The sequence below is a fragment of the Bos grunniens genome, chromosome 13 (assembly GCF_055505025.1).
Source record: "Bos grunniens cultivar Pamir isolate PY7600 chromosome 13, Bosgru_T2T1.0, whole genome shotgun sequence".
NCBI classification, from domain to species: domain Eukaryota; kingdom Metazoa; phylum Chordata; class Mammalia; order Artiodactyla; family Bovidae; genus Bos; species Bos grunniens.
The window spans coordinates 31,530,838-31,546,537 of NC_141177.1; the positions used below are offsets into that span (position 1 = coordinate 31,530,838).

At 48.7% G+C, this 15,700-nt stretch overlaps 1 protein-coding gene across 17 annotated transcripts; it reads left to right on the forward strand.

The window, feature by feature from the left end:
* On the forward strand, positions 1 to 14,007 carry ITPA (inosine triphosphatase). 17 transcript variants are annotated; one of them, XR_015139348.1, is made up of 9 exons: positions 153 to 874; positions 1,574 to 1,747; positions 5,742 to 5,799; positions 5,888 to 5,952; positions 6,574 to 6,647; positions 7,643 to 7,766; positions 8,308 to 8,423; positions 12,003 to 12,079; positions 13,558 to 14,007. XR_015139348.1 is itself a non-coding variant. In XM_086333289.1 (9 exons), exons 6-9 carry the CDS (start codon positions 7,661 to 7,663, stop codon positions 13,694 to 13,696), a joined length of 438 nt encoding a protein of 145 aa, XP_086189415.1. In that variant the 5' UTR covers positions 730 to 874; positions 1,574 to 1,747; positions 5,742 to 5,799; positions 5,888 to 5,952; positions 6,574 to 6,647; positions 7,643 to 7,660; the 3' UTR covers positions 13,697 to 14,007. The 17 variants fall into 17 exon arrangements, 8 of the variants coding, with proteins under 8 accessions (XP_086189418.1, XP_086189411.1, XP_086189413.1 ...); XR_015139344.1 differs by having other exon boundaries at positions 7,735 to 7,766; XR_015139343.1 differs by having other exon boundaries at positions 153 to 831; positions 1,629 to 1,747.
* Positions 14,008 to 15,700: the final 1,693 nt, after the last annotated feature.

The following is a 15,700-nucleotide window of genomic DNA, read 5'->3' on the forward strand; positions in this document are numbered from 1 at the left end:
TCAGAGACAACTTTAGAGGTCCCGGCAGTGAAGGCGAATCGTCCAGAGCCTAGGCAGTTCATCACAGGCCTCGAGGTAAGCACGAAGGGTTTCTTTGCTTCCTCGGTGCCCCTGTCCCAGAGATGGGTGAAAACAGGAGTGGGGCAGGTGGTTAGAATAGTCTCTTCTGGCTTTGGCGGGAGGGGCTGGTCTAGGCGCACGCAACCTCCAGTGTCCGTTGCTGCTGCTGCTGCTAAGTCGCTTCAGTCATGTCCGACTCTCTGCGACCCCATAGACGGCAGCCCATCAGGCTCCCCCGTCCCTGGGATTCTCCAGGCAAGAACACTGGAGTGGGTTGCCATTTCCTTCTCCAGTTCATGAAAGTGAAAAGTGAAGTCGCTCAGTCGTGTCCGGGAGTGGGGTGCCATTGCCTTCTCCGCCAGTGTCCGTTAGACCCCAGCAATTCCGATAAGGTGGCCAAGCCCTTCTCCTCCCTTCTAGCCGTCGGGGGCCCCAGGCTGCTCATCCAGAAAAGGGCGTCTTGCTACTGGGGGTCTGAGCAAGGCTTCTGGATGCCCAGAGAGGCGTTCCTGCCCAAAGGTGCCCAGGCTGCCACTTTTGCCGCAGTCGCCGCCGCAGCCCCGGCCACCGCAACACAAACCACAGGATGCCTTCCTGGGACCACAGGTCGGAAATCGGATTATCGCCTTCCGCCGGTAGTCGGAAGTGCCTGCGACTCGAAGCAGAAGGACTTCCGGTGGGTCTGCGGGGTACCTGGGGATCACCATGGCGGCCTCCTTGGCCGGGAAGAAGATCGTGTTTGTCACGGGGAACGCCAAAAAGCTGGAGGAGGTGACGGAAGGGTGGCGGAGGCCGACTAGGAGGCGGTGAAAGGGTAGCGTGTGGCAAGGCTGGCTGGGGAGAAGGCGGAAGAGGCTTCCAGGCGGAGCGAAGCAAGCGGGTGGAGCAGCGGACGCGGAACAAAGAGTCGGACGGGGAGGGATGGGTGGGATCTGTAAGGGGGTAGTGCCGCGCGGAGTGGGACCCGAACGTTTGCGGAGTGGGGGCGACCCGGGGTTGTGCTCAATAAAATAAGGCCCTTGACAAATCCGGGCACAGGACTTGTGAGCTGAGGGGCTTCGGGAGCTAAGTGGTGAAGTCCTTAGCACTTGTCCCAAAGGTTACCTCTTAAGCTGGTTCCCAAACCAGGACTCCGACACCCCTCTGGAGTTGATCCAAACACCGCTACTGGCCTGGGGTTGTCAGGAACCGGACAGGGCGTGGAGCAAGGCATCCAAGCCGAGCCGTCCACGCCCCACTACAGTCCAGAAATGTGGTCCTCAGTCTCCCAGCCTCTTTCTGCCATCTTTGAAATGGGGATAATGCAAAAAGTTTGTTTGAAATGGGGATAATGCAAGAGAGGTGTGAGGGAGGCAGTGGATCAACGTTCTTGTCTACCGGGGCTTTGTGGCTAGCTGTAAGGATTCTGGGGGTCGATGGAACCTCTTTGGCGGCAAATAGTAAAGAGACACAGATAGCTTATGTAAACCACCAGGTGACTGTCATGGGAATCCAATAGTGTGCTGTTCCACAGGACTTAAGGAGTCTTTCTCAGGAGTCCCTCGAGAGGGGTTTATTTGTCCTTCTAGTTCTCTCTGGATGCTCATCGCTTTTCATTTTGAGGTCTTTCTGCATTTCGCCTCCTGATGGAGGAGGCAGTGAGGCTTCTCCCAGACATCAGCTCTGATTGGCCTTGCTTGGATCAAAGGTTTGTATCAGGATGACATCCACTTGATATCTGAGGCAGACCAGTGGGGTGCAGTCATTAGGGGACCCTTCATTTATCTTCAGCACAAGGACTGATGGCACGTCTCTGCCATTTCAGAGTGGCCTTCTCAGAAGTCAGAGCCCTGGGCTGAGAAAAGGTTTGGGATCCTGAGGCCAGACCAGTCAGACAGGCAGTGCCACCCTGAACAGAGCCCCATGCAAGATGGTGGCTGCCAGCTCCCAAGCCCATCTCTACTTATGGTTGAGAATGTGTCTGCCTCCCACATTTAAAGAGGCAGGAGGGAATTCCCTGAGGGTCCAGTGGCTAGGATTCAAGCTTTCACTGCTGGGGTTCTGGTTAGATCCCCAGTGGGGTGGCTGAGATCCCACAAGCCACATGGCATGGCCAAAAAAAAAAAAAAGAACAGGCTGGAGTGGCCAGAGGAGGCTCACTGGAGAAGATGTACTTGAAGTTGGCCTAAAGTAAGAGAGTTTTAACTTGTTATTCCATTGGCAGAATGATGATGCCTATGGAACCTTTCTCAGGAAAATATTTTTCAGTTCAGTTCAGTCGCTCAGTCATGTCCGACTCTGTGACCCCATGAACTGCTATATGCCAGGCCTCCCTGTCCATCACCAACTCCCAGAGTCCACCCAAACCCTTGTCCATCGAGTCGATGATGCCATTCAACCATCTTATCCTCTGTCGTCCCCTTCTCCTGCCTCCAATCCCTCCCAGAATCAGGGTCTTTTCAAATGAGTCAGCTCTCTGCATCAGGTGCCCAAAGTATTTGAATTTTCAGCTTTAACATAAGTCCCTCCAATGAACACCCAGGACTGATCTCCTTTAGGATGGACTGGTTAGATCTCCTTGCAGTCCAAGGGACTCTCAAGAGTCTTCTCCAACATGACAGTTCAAAAGCATCAATTCTTCAGCACTCAGGTTTCTTTATAGTCCAACTCTCACATCCACACATGACTACTGGAAAAACCATAGCCTTGACTAGATGGAACTTTGTTGGCAAAGAAATGTCTCTGCTTTTTAATATGCTGTCTAGGTTGGTCATAACTTTCCTTCTAAGGAGTAAGTGTCTTTTAATTTCATGGCTGCAATCACCATCTGCAGTGATTTTGGAGCCCAGAAAAATAAAGTCAGCCACTGTTTCCACTGTTTCCTCATCCATTTGCCATAAAGTGATGGGACCGGATGCCATGATCTTAGTTTTCTGAATGTTGTTTTAAGCCAGCTTTTTCACTCTTCTCTTTCACCTTCATCAAGAGCCTCTTTAGTTCCTCTTCACTTTCTGCCATATGGTGGTGTCATCTGCATATTTGAGGTTATTGATACTTCTCCCGGCAATCTTGATTCCAGCTTCTGCTTCCTCCAGCCCAGCGTTTCTCATGACATACTCTGCATATAAGTTAAATAAGCAGGGTGACAATATACAGCCTTGATGTACTCCTTTTCGTATTTGGGACCAGTCTGTTGTTCCATGTCCTGTTATAACTGTTGCTTCCTGACCTGCATATAGGTTTCTCAAGAGCCAGGTCAGGTGGTCTGGTATTCCCGTCTCTTTCAGAATTTTCCACAGTTTATTGTGATCCACACAGTCAAAGGCTTTGGCATAGTCAATAAAGCAGAAATAGATGTTTTTCCGGAACTCTCTTGCTTTTTTGATGATCCAGCGGATGTTGGCAATTTGATCTCTGGTTCCACTCCCTTTTCTAAAACCAGCTTGAACATCTGGAAGTTCATGGTTCATGTATTGCTGAAGCCTGGCTTGGAGAATTTTGAGCATTACTTTACTAGTGTGTGAGATGAGTGCAATTGTGCAGTAGTTTGAGCATTCTTTGGCATTGCCTTTCTTTGGGATTGGAATGAAAACTGACCTTTTCCAGTCCTGTGGCCACTGCTGAGTTTTCCAAATTTGCTGGCATATTGAGTGCAGCACTTTCACAGCATCATCTTTTAGGGTTTGAAATAGTGCAATTGGAATTCCATCACCTCCTCTAGCTTTGTTCGTAGTGATGCTTTCTAAAGCCCACCTAATTTCACATTCCAGGATATCCAGCTCTAGGCAAGTGTGAGTGATCACACCTTCATGATTATCTTGGTCGTGAAGATCTTTTTTGTACAGTTCTTCTGTGTATTCTTGCCACCTCTTAATATCTTCTGCTTCTGTTAGCTCCATACCATTTTTGTCCTTTATTGAGCCCATCTTTGCATGAAATGTTCCCTTGGTATCTCTAATTTTCTTGAAAAGATCTCTAGTCTTTCCCATTCTATTGTTTTTCTCTATTTCTTTGCATTGATTGCTGAGGAAGGCTTTCATATCTCTCCTTGCTATTCTTTGGAACTCTGCATTCAAATGGGTATATCGTTCCTTTTCTCCTTTGCTTTTTGCTTTCCTTCTTTTTATAGCTATCTGTAAGGCCTCCTCAGACAGCCATTTTGCTTTTTTGCATTTCTTTTTCTTGGGGATGGTCTTGATCCCTGTCTCCTGTACAATGTCACGAACCTCATTCCATAGTTCATCAGGCACTCTGTCTATCAGATCTAGTCCCTTAAATCTATTTCTCACTTCCACTGTATAATCATAAGGGATTTGATTTAGGTCATACCTGAATGGTCTAGTGGTTTTCCCCACTTTCTTCAATTTAAGTCTGAATTTGGCAATAAGGAGTTCATGATCTGAGCCACACTCCACTCCCAGTCTTGTTTTTGCTGACTGTATAGAGCTTCTCCATTTTTGGCTGCAAAGGATATAATCAGTCTGATTTTGGTGTTGACCATCTGGTGATGTCCATGTGTAGAATCTTCTCTTGTGTTGTTGGAAGAGGGTGTTTGCTATGACCAGTGCATTTTCTTGGCAAAACTCTTATTAGTCTTTGCCCTGCTTCATTCCGTATTCCAAGGCCAAATTTGCCTGTTACTCCAGGTGTTTCTTGACTTCCTACTTTTGCATTCCAGTCCCCTATAATGAAAAGGACATCTTTTTTGGGTGTTAGTTCTAAAAGGTCTTATAGGTCTTCATAGAACCGTTCAGCTTCTTCAGTGTTACTGGTTGGGGCATAGACTTGGATTACCGTGATATTGAATGGTTTGCCTTGGAAACGAACAGATACATGGGATTACCAAGGAAATCGGGGGAATCCCTGGTGGCTCAGCGGTAAAGAATCCACCTGCAATCCAGCAGATGTGGGTTCAATCCCTGGGTTGGAAAGATCCCCTAGAGAAAAGGGGATTTTCTGGGAAATCCCACGGACAGAGGAGTCTGGCGTGCTGCAGTCCATGGTGTTGCAAATAGACAGACGTGACTTAGTGACAATATCACCACCACAAAGGAAATCATTTCTATTGATTTACAATTCTCAAAATATAAGTATCTGTGATCTAGTTACATATTTTTTGTTCATGCATTAAAGAATTCAGTCTATTGTTTTGTGTTATTATCATAATTTAAAAATAGTGAAGGCTGTAAATGGTATTTTGAGATTATCTGGTAGAACTGTAAAGGGATATGACAACATCTTTGATTTTAATAGATTTAAATGTCACAGGAACTGCTGATGCTGTTTGTTTTCTATACTCACAATTGAAAGAGATGCTAAATTTCAGCTCAGGGTTAATGAAAATAGGTATTTTTTTTCCTATCCAAGTTCTGGGTAGATCCTCCTGAATTCCGGGTAACCCCTGATAGAAAATTCCTGGCCTAAACAGTAGGTTCTGGGACCATTGAGAAGGGAAGAGGGTGTTCTAGATGGTGGTTAGCATGAACAGAGACCTGAAGTAGGAGGGAGGGATCAGAAAATGAGAAGATGAGGGAGCTGACCTGCTGGGGTGGAACCCTGAGGGCTACAGTTGAGCCTCGTGGACCTGACTTTGAACTTTAGAGAACTGACAGGAGAGTTACCTGATGAGAATGGTGGGTGACAGCTTGTGCAGTAATGGGGAATCATTAAATGCTGATAAATGTTCTTTCATTTTGGAACAGGTCATTCAGATTCTAGGAGATAAATTTCCGTGTACTTTGGTGGCGCAGAAAATTGACCGTATGTCTCTGTTTAGTTTTATTTTTAAAAGATGATTCAATTTCTCTAACTCCCCATGACCTGATTATGTGTCTGTTTCCCTCACAAGTGCCAGAGTACCAAGGAGAGCCTGATGAGATTTCCATTCGGAAGTGTCAGGAGGCAGCTCGCCAGGTGCTTGCTCCGTTCGCGTCTTGTCCTTGCTCCTCTTATTCTGGTGGCTCCTGGGGTCTGTGCCTCCTGGGGATGGGTAGAGAATATGGTGGGCACAGTCTATTAAGACTTGAAAGACCTTTCCATGTCTAATCAGGCTGGAGTCAGTTAGTAGTTATGTGTTGCCTTCCTTTCTCAACCTTAACTGTATAGTATCCCCCTAAGATGACCACACACACACACGCACACACACACACACACACACACACTTTTCTCTTCCCATTTCTCTGGTGCATTCATTCCATCCCCTGCATTCTCCCCATACACATCCACCCTGCGCTCACATCTCTCTGGAACTCAGAAGGAGCACTTTGTAAAGAGTCAGGCTTCTTAAGTATAATCCCAGCTCTCCTGTCATTGTACAAGCTTTACAACCTGCTGAGGCTTTGTTGTTACTGTCTCTAAAACAGATAAGAAGGAGATAGGAGATTAGCCCAGGGCTGTTGCCCAGGTCTGCTGCTGCTGTAGCACACCCCAGCTAGCTGTGGGCGCGGCCCTGGCCTGGGTGCCCTGAGAACTCAGAGGGGAGGTGGGGCCTGCTGGTGGGCCCGGGTCTCAGGGCTGTATGTCCTTGTGCTGCAGGTGCAGGGCCCTGTACTGGTGGAGGACACCTGTCTGTGCTTCAACGCCCTTGGAGGCCTCCCTGGCCCCTACATGTGAGTGATATCCCACCCCTTTGATTGGTTACTTGATACTGCAGGTCATTCACTGTCTTGGTGTCAACACCAGTATGTCAGATTGTTGAGGAAGGATTAGAGATAGGGGAGAGGCATGCCTTTCTTTTGTTAAGTGTGAGAATGTATGTAAGTTGAGATGGGCAAGGGCAACTCACCCATTGGAGAGGTAATTCTTGGGCAGGTCAGTTTCAGGAAAGAGGAAATAAGGAAGTTGAGATCTGCAAATGGATTTCCTTAAATCTCTCCAGTGTCCTGGACCCCCTCAGGCTTCCCAGGTGGTGCTAGTGGTAAAGAACCTCCCTGCCAATGCAGGAGACTCAAGAGATGTGGGTTTGATCCCTGAGTCAGGAAGATCCCCTGGAGAAGGAAATGGCTACCCACTCCAGGATTCTTGCCTGGAAAATTCCATGGATAGAGGAGACTGGTGGGTGACAGTCCATGAGGTCCCAAAGAGTCAGACATGACTCAGCGAGGGCACACACGCACAGGATACAAATACCCCGGTTTGTTGGGTCTTGGTTATGTATACAGTTGATCTGTGAACAACTTGGGGTTAACCTACGTATAACTTAGAGTTTGCCTTCCATATCCGTGGATTCAGCCATGTATTACTGTAGTGTTGACTGTTGAACAGTATCCACATTATGAGTGAACTTCGGCAGTTCAAGGGTTAACTGTATCTTCAACTTTGGGACTGCTAATTTGTCTGCCAATGCAGTAGCACCCCTACACATGTTCCGTATTCTTACCAGCACTGTTTCATGACTTTTTAGTATTTTAGTGGGTGAGTAGGAAATGTTATCACGTGCAATTTTAATTTGTATTTCCCTAATTAGCAGTGAAGTTGAGGCCTTCATTGGTTTATCGATTCTTCTGTGCCTTGCCTGTTTGTCTCCATCTCCTTTTTCCTGTTGGATTATTTCCCTTCATTTTGAGTTGAGACATTTTTTATCTTTTCTCCTTGACTTTCTCAGAGCTTTAATCCCTGGGGGATGCAGCCTGGAAAGAAGGTGGTAGGAACATCCATCCATTTGTGGTGTCTGTCTCACCTTTATTTCTCTTGCAGAAAGTGGTTTCTGGAGAAGTTAAAGCCTGAAGGTATTATCCCTTTTTGTCTCTTTGTTTTGATGTGTTTGAAATTAAGAAGTCTGTGGGTTCTGGGGGAGGAGCTCCAGCTAGTAATCAGGAGTCTCAGGTTCTGTCCCCTTCAAGGCCTCTGTTCACTTCAGTTTCCCCATCTATAATCAACGCTCACACTTTCCCTGTAAACCTAGCTCCAGGGAGCACTGAGATGTGGAGGAGTAGATGGGGGTGGCGGTTGTGGTGAAAGCTTTGAGATTGAGCGGCAAAGGGAGATTCTGGCCCTGAGAGGATTGGTCCCACCACTTGCTGTCGTCGTCAGCAGGAGATGGAAAGGGGTCCACCTTGCTTCTCCTTCTGGTCCCAGCCCCCTACCCTGGAATCCACAGTGGTAGAACCCTTATTCTACATCCCCATCACCCAGCTTCCTGGGTTATCAGCACAGGGCCTATTTGGTAAAGTGTATAACTCCCCTCCCCTAGCTGGGCCCCTTGGGTGGGGAGTTGGGCCTGGGGCTTGGCAGCAGAGTGTGCTGAGCCCTCACTGCACCTTCCCTCAGGTCTCCACCAGCTCCTGGAGGGGTTCCAAGACAAGTCTGCCTATGCACTCTGCACGTTCGCATTCAGCACTGGGGACCCGAATGAGCCCGTACGCCTCTTCAGGGGCCGGACAATGGTATGTACCCATGCTCGTTCCCCTGCGTGCCACCAGAGGGCGCTCTGACCACCCCCAGTGATGCTATCTGGTGGGATGGTCACACTCCTAGGTACCACAGCTGTCAGTCCTGAAACTTATTGCCTCCCTGAGTCTGATATTTGGAAACATACATGGCTCACAGCTTTTGGAGCCTGGTATACCCAGAGCTGTGCACTGTATGCTCTCCTGAGAAGATGTGGGAACTAAAGATAACAACTCCTAGGGCTACATCTGCAGTTCAAACTTCTCCAAGCTTGAATCTCCTTATCACACTGCTGTGCGACAGCTTCCCTTGAACGTCTCACAGCCTTTCCAAGTTTTTATCTTCATATAGAATCTTCCTCTCCCCCCACCTCATTCCTTTCAGAGGTGCCCTTCAGTGTCTCCAGGCTTACCAATCAGACCATAGGTTCAGCTGCTTCTCTCAGTCCAAACCACCCTCTGTGCTGGGCTTCCCGCCCCGCCCCCGCCTCAGCCTATTCATTCCCTCCCTATGGCAGGGTTTACCTTTAGACACATCACTTCTCTGCTTTGTCCTCTCTGCTCAGGATAAAATCCAGTCTCACTGTAGCCCATATAGCCCTACACCAGTGGCTCCATCTAAGTTGTGTCTGATGCTTTTGCGACCCCATAGACTGTAGCCCGTCAGGCTCTGTCCATGGGTTTCCTAGACAAGAATACTGGAGTGTGTTGCCATTTCCTCTTCCAGGGAATCTTCCCGACCCAGGGTTCAAACCCGCATCTCCTGCATTGGCTTTACCACTAAGCCATCAGGGAAGCCTCTCTGATGAGATGTTCAGTTCTTATGGTAAAAAACAGGTTTCAGAAATTACCGTCTTCACCATTTTTAAGTGTATAGTAGTGTACACTATTGTGCAACAGATCTCTAGGAATTTCTCATCTTGCAAAATTGAAACTTTGCCCATTGAATAACAGTCCACCTTCCTCTCTTCTGGGCTTCCCTGGTGGCTCAGACGGTAAAGAATCTGCCTGCAATGCAGGAGACCTGGCTTCAGTCCCTGGGTTGGGAAGATCCCTTGGAGAAGGGAACGGCAACCCACTCCAGTGTCTTGCTTGGAGAATCCCATGGACAGAGGAGCCTGGCAGACTACAGTCCATGTGGTCGCAAAGAGTTGGACATGACTGAGTGACTTTAACTTCATTTCACTGAACTTCACTTCCTCTCTTGTCCCCAGCACCTGGTAAGCGCCATTCCACCTTCTGTTTCTGAGTTCGGCCGCCTCAGGCACATCATATAAGTGGGGTCCTGCAGTGTCTGTGTTTGTGTGGCTGTCTTATTTCACTTAGCATAAAGTCTTCATTTCATCCATGTTGTAGCATGTGACAGGATCTCCTTTTTTAAGGCTGAATAACATTCCATTGTATGTATGTACCACTTGTATCTATTTACAGGCATATCTTGTTTTATTGAGCTTTGAAGACACTGTATTTACAAATTGAAAGTTTGTGGCAACCCTGCACTATCAGATGATGGCTAGCATTTTTTAGCAATAAAGTGTTTTTAAATTAAGATATTTATGTTTTTTGTTTTCCCTTCATGGATCACAGCCTTGTGGTGAAGGGGCTTGTGTAACTTAATGAATCTATGAGTCTGGGGCCACCCAAGACAGACAGGTCATAGTGAAGAGTTCTGACAAATCGTGGTCCACTGGAGGAGGAAATGGCAATCCACTTCAGTATTCTTGCTGTGAGAACCCCATGAACAGTATGAAAAGGCAAAAAGATACTACACCAGAAGATGAGCCCCCCTCAGGTCAGAAAGTATCCAATGTGCTACTGGGATGAGAAAGTTAGATAACATCTCAGGCTCAATGGACATGAATTTGAGCAAATTCTGGGAGAATAGTGGAGGGCAGAGGAGACTGGTGTGCTGCAGTCCACAGGGTCGCAAAGAGTCAGACATGGCTTAGTGCCTGAACAACAACAACAAGCATTGTTTTTAAGACATAATGCTATTGCATACTTTTATATGCAGTAGGAAACCAAAACATTCATGCCACTTGGTTAATTGTGACAATTGCTTTATTAACAGTGGTCTGGCACTGAACCCACGATATCTCTGAGGTTTGCCTGTATTTGTTGATGAACACTTGAATGGCTTCCACATTTTGGCTCATAATGCTGCTGTGAACATGGGCGTGCAAATATCTCTTCAGCATCCCATTTTCAGCTCTTTTGGATATATATCCACAGATAGGATTACTAGATTGTGTTGCCTGGTGACATTTTTAAAAGTTGATTATAGTGTCTGCTATTCTCACAGAAACATTCAGAAATCAAAAGTCTGACCAGCCACAGGCTCAGCTCCCTGCACTGTGACCGAGTAGCTGCTGTGCCGCTGGCTGGGCCTGACCACCACCGCCACCATGCCCTGCAGTCTCCCTGGCTTTGGCTTCGTTGTTTTTGTGCTTTGTTGTTTGCCACCCTTACTTTAAATGAGGCAGCCTTGTTTCTACTTGTCCTTTTCTCAGCCATGCTCTCTAACCCCCAACCACATAGTCCTTTCAGCAGGGTGTGTGCTAGGCCCTTCTCCATCTCAGAACCTTGGCACAGCTCTGTCCTCCACCTAGAATGTTCCTGCCCCAGCCCTATATGTGGTCAGAGTGTCCCATCTTCACCCAGGCCTTCCCTGAGCTCGCCGACCTGTGATTCTTGAGCCCAGCTCCCAGTTTGTGCCCTCTAATGATTCGGTGATCATTGATTTGTGTACTGGTGCAGTGCTCGTTTTGCTGAAGAGATCCATTCTGTGAAGGCAAGGCTAAGGCTTTCTTGGATCCCAGTGCTAAAAACACTACCTGCCTCGATAAGGTGTTCAAAAAACATTTGTCGAGTGGGTGAAGTTCAGAGTGATTCAGTAACTGGCCTCGGTCACACAGCTCCCCATTAGCAAAAGCAGAATTTGCCTTTGGTCTAAAGGACTTAGAATTTATGTGGCTAATTCGCATCCTCTACTACTTCCCTTGTATTTTTTATGTTTTTTTTTTTTTAATTCCCAAGGTAACCTGATATCTCATGATACTGGTTCTCTTTGTAAAATTTCCCTTTTGGAATTTGCCTATTACAGCCAGTATTTATTGAGCTATTTTTGAGTTGAACATTGTGCTATTTTGTTATTTGTTAGAGCCGTCTTTGTATTTTGATAAGTGTAGTAATAGTAGGAGATACGGGGTTTGTCGGCAAAGTTTAGGACCCTCAAACTTCCACTTAGGGGAAAATGTTTTCTGTTAGGTTTTCAAAATTGACTCTTCTTCAGTGAGGTCACAGTATGTCAAACCTCTAGAGAGGGAGGCTGGTCCCTGGGGTATCGGTGGCCTGATCAAGCATGTGGTTCCTCCCTGTCTGTGGAGAGCGAGCTCTCCTGCTCTGCATTTTATGTGTGTTCAGCAAACATTTGCTGGCACCATGGACCCCTTGAAATAATATGAGTAACTAGGGTTTAACTGAATTCATTAACTAAACTCAGACTAGCTACTGCCCTCCTCATAGTGCATCTCCTCCACGTCCAGTGACATAGCTCCGCCCCCTTTTCTTTGGCAGGGCCGGATTGTGGTGCCCCGTGGCTGCCGGGACTTTGGCTGGGACCCCTGCTTTCAGCCTGATGGATACGAGCAGACGTAAGGAGCCCTAGTTATTCCCAGGGGTGTGGGGGTTGGATGGCATGGTCTGGGTCGGGTCAGCGCCCCACCCAGGTGCAGGCATGCGGATGCAGGTGGGGGCAGGCTCTGCGGTGCCTTTCCAGTTGAAGGCAGCTCTGCTGGGGGTGGATGCAAGGAATCTGAGTGACGCAGTCCACAGCTGGGAGGCAGCTGGGTGTAGCTGGAAGTCCTGGGCTCTCGGGTTCATCTCAGCACAGAGCAGCTGTGCAGCTTCCCCTCTCTGACTTGGGCTTGTCAGCTTCGTGATGGATGGATGATTATCTGACCCTCATCTAGTTTGGAAAAATGTTAACAGCTGGGCACCGCATTAACGCGTGCGCCACCCCCCCGCCCCCGACACACACACAGTGCCAGGTGTTCTCCGTATCTCATGCTGCTGCTGCTGCTAAGTCGCTTCAGTCGTGTCAGACTCTGTGCGACCCCATAGACGGCAGCCCCCTGTCCCTGGATTCTCCAGGCAAGAACACTGGAGTGGGTTGCCATTTCCTTCTCCAATGCATGAAAGTGAAAAGTGAAAGTGAAGTTGCTCATTCGTGTCCGACTCCTAGCAACCCCATGGACTGCAGCCTTCCAGGCTCCTCCATCCATGGGATTTTCCAGGCAAGAGTACTGGAGTGGGGTGCCACTGCCTTCTCCAAGTATTTCATGCTAACCCCCACTTATTTACATGGGATATGTTGGCCATTATTGGGAATCGGGTTTGTCACGCTGGAGGGAGCCTTCAGGTGTGTGGCCTGAGGCCTTACAACAGCCGGGACAGGGCTGAGGACAACATGAAACATCGCTTCAATGACACAAATGTTCTGTAGCTGCACTGTGTGATCCAGTAGCTCTTAGCCACATGTGGCTGTAGAGCATTTGAAATGTGGTTAGAGCAACTGAGGAACAGAATTTATTTTATTCCATTGTGATTGGTTTGAATTTAAATGGCCACATACTGATGGCCACTGTATTGGGTGGCATAGATATGAGAGTAACAATTGGAGTGTGGGATTCTCAGCTCAGTGGAATCCTGACATAGACAGCAGGTTATTTGCTCGCTGTTCAAGGCCCACTCCCCCGCCTGTCTGCCCACCCCACAGTGCACTGGAGGACATTGCTGTGTTTGCTCTGTTAGGCCCCACTGCTTCCTGTCAACAGATGACAAAGCTGCTCAAACATGCAGCTCATCCCCCTGTTCCCAGCTTCCTTTTAATGACTCTTGGACACTAGAATAAATTTAGTATCCTTCCACACAGTTAATATGGATTTCTACGTACAGAGGAATTTAAGACTCTTTGATTTTTAAAAAATTAACTCTGGCTGCCAGGAGCTGGTGGCCCTGCTACCTTTTACTAGGGACTCTTTGAGCTTCGGGCTGCAGGATGCGGTGAGGTGCACATACCCTCCCCGTATCTGGGCTCCCTCTTCTCTGAGCTGTTACTGTCGCCCTGTAGGTATGCAGAGATGCCCAAGGCTGAGAAGAACACCATTTCCCATCGCTTCCGGGCCCTGCTTGCGTTGCAAGAATATTTTAGCAGCCTGACTCCTGGGGTCGGTGATGACCACCCTAGCTGGGGATCCGGAGAGGGGTAGCCTGAAACCACTTCTATCAGGCAGGCACCTGTCCAAGTATTTCCTTCAGGATTACCACTTTCTGGCGGTGTTACCAGCTGTTGGGAGCAACTGGCTCTGTTTGGAGAGACTTTGGCCAAAGGACAACACCATCCTCTTGCCCTTGTGGATTCAGAGGTCTACGGCCTCCAGGCCTGGAATCCTGAAAGGACCTCGGGTGAAGTTAACCCTTCATAGGGTTAACAGTTTGAGGAAGAACCACACAAACAGCCTTAGATGTTTTTTAAATACAGCAAATAAAAATTCCAGAAGGTACTTGCTTCCATAATAAATTGCGTATAGCTGCTTTGAAACCTCCCCAGGCAGGCGTCTGCCTCCTGAGTCCCTTTAGGCAGAAGCAGGAAACCTCTCAGGATCGGGAAAGAGGGCTGAGGGGTGGGATGGCCAGATGCGGGCAGAGCTATGCTGAGGCTGTTCGTGTACCATTGCTAGCTGGAATATTCTGTCTTCCCCTTTGGTCTTTCAAGTCTCAGATCACACGTTGAACTTTTCCATGCGAAATCCACTCCGCCACTCAGCTGGCCTCTATTGTGTTTGCCAACTGGGCTGTGGGGCAGGCAGTGTGGGGTGGTGAGTGCTTTTTCTTTATGCTGGTGTACATTAAAGCAGCTACAATGCTGGTTTATGATTATAACTCCAGGTTTATTTTTGTGTCAGGGATGGGGGATGGAGTACTTGATTCCAATTGGGTTGATATGTTGTAGTTCAGCCTGGGGGGCCAGCTAGGGGCCTGACTCAGCTGCCCCAGACCCTTACTGTGCCCTGGTGAACCCATTCCCTGAGGGGATTTCAGAGGGCCGGAGTGGCTCCCTTGCTTTTCTGCAGGTGTTACCCTGGTAAAGAGGAGCTGCCCAACCCCAAGGACAGTCAGAGAAGCCTGCTGTGTGCAGCAGCTTGGGGATGGGGTCCTCAGTGCTGTGTGTCACTCCCAGGCTTAGGTTGCGTCCCCTCCCATCACTGTTCCTCAGTCCTGGCAGCTTGGCCTGGGGCCTGGATTTAACGTTTGCTTCCCTAGACTGTGTCAACAGGTATGGGGGAGGACAGGACCTCATCCCTTTGCTCCTCTGTTGCCTGTGAAGCCTAGCTGGGTGTTTCCTCCGGAAGTGCCAGTGGCCATGCCCAGCCTCCTCTGGGTTGTCTCCTTGGAGTAGGTGGTATGTGGCTGGGACTCAGATGGGGGGTGCCTGCCTTCTTCTTACCTGGTGATCCCGGACATGGCCCTACCTGCAGGGAACACCCAGGCTACTGGGGAGGGGCCCCATAGAAGGGTCACCTGCTGTGTTATGTGAGTGGGTGGCTACGTGGTGCTTGGAGCAGGGCACCTCTCTCTATCTGGTCCCCAGCTGCTTCCTCATAGACTTCTGTCCTGGGTGCACAGTACACTTTCTGTCCCCGTCTTTAAACTTAGCTACACATCCTGCAGGCTTCCCTGGTGGCTCAGATGGTAAAGAATTTGCCTGCAACGCATGAGACCTGAGTTCGGTCCCTGGGTTGGAAAGATCCCCTGGGAGAGGAGAATGGCAACCCACTCCCATATTCTTGCCTGGAGAATTCCATGGACAGAGGACCCTGGCAGGCTACAGTCCATGGGGTTGCAAAGTTGGACAGTAGTAGTGACTACTACTTTTACTTTGACCCATCCTGCAAGCAGCAGGGTGACTGTGCCTGTCCCACCCCACCAGCCACCTCTTCACTGGCCTCAAGCCTTCTTCTTGGGGCCCTCGCATATGCTGTTCCTAGAACACTTTCCCTGCAGGTTCCTGGCAACATGGCATTACAAGGGCCTCCTGGATCTTCCACATTTCCCTGTTGGGGTGCTGTGTGGAATTGGAAGTAACAACCCTTAGGTGGCACTTAACAGTCAGTCCCTTTCATCCCTCTTCCCCTGGGAGGGTCTCTTCCTCCCTAGAGTCCTTGGGTGGCCTTCAGAGGCTGGGGCAGGGCAGCATGGATGGAGGTGGCATG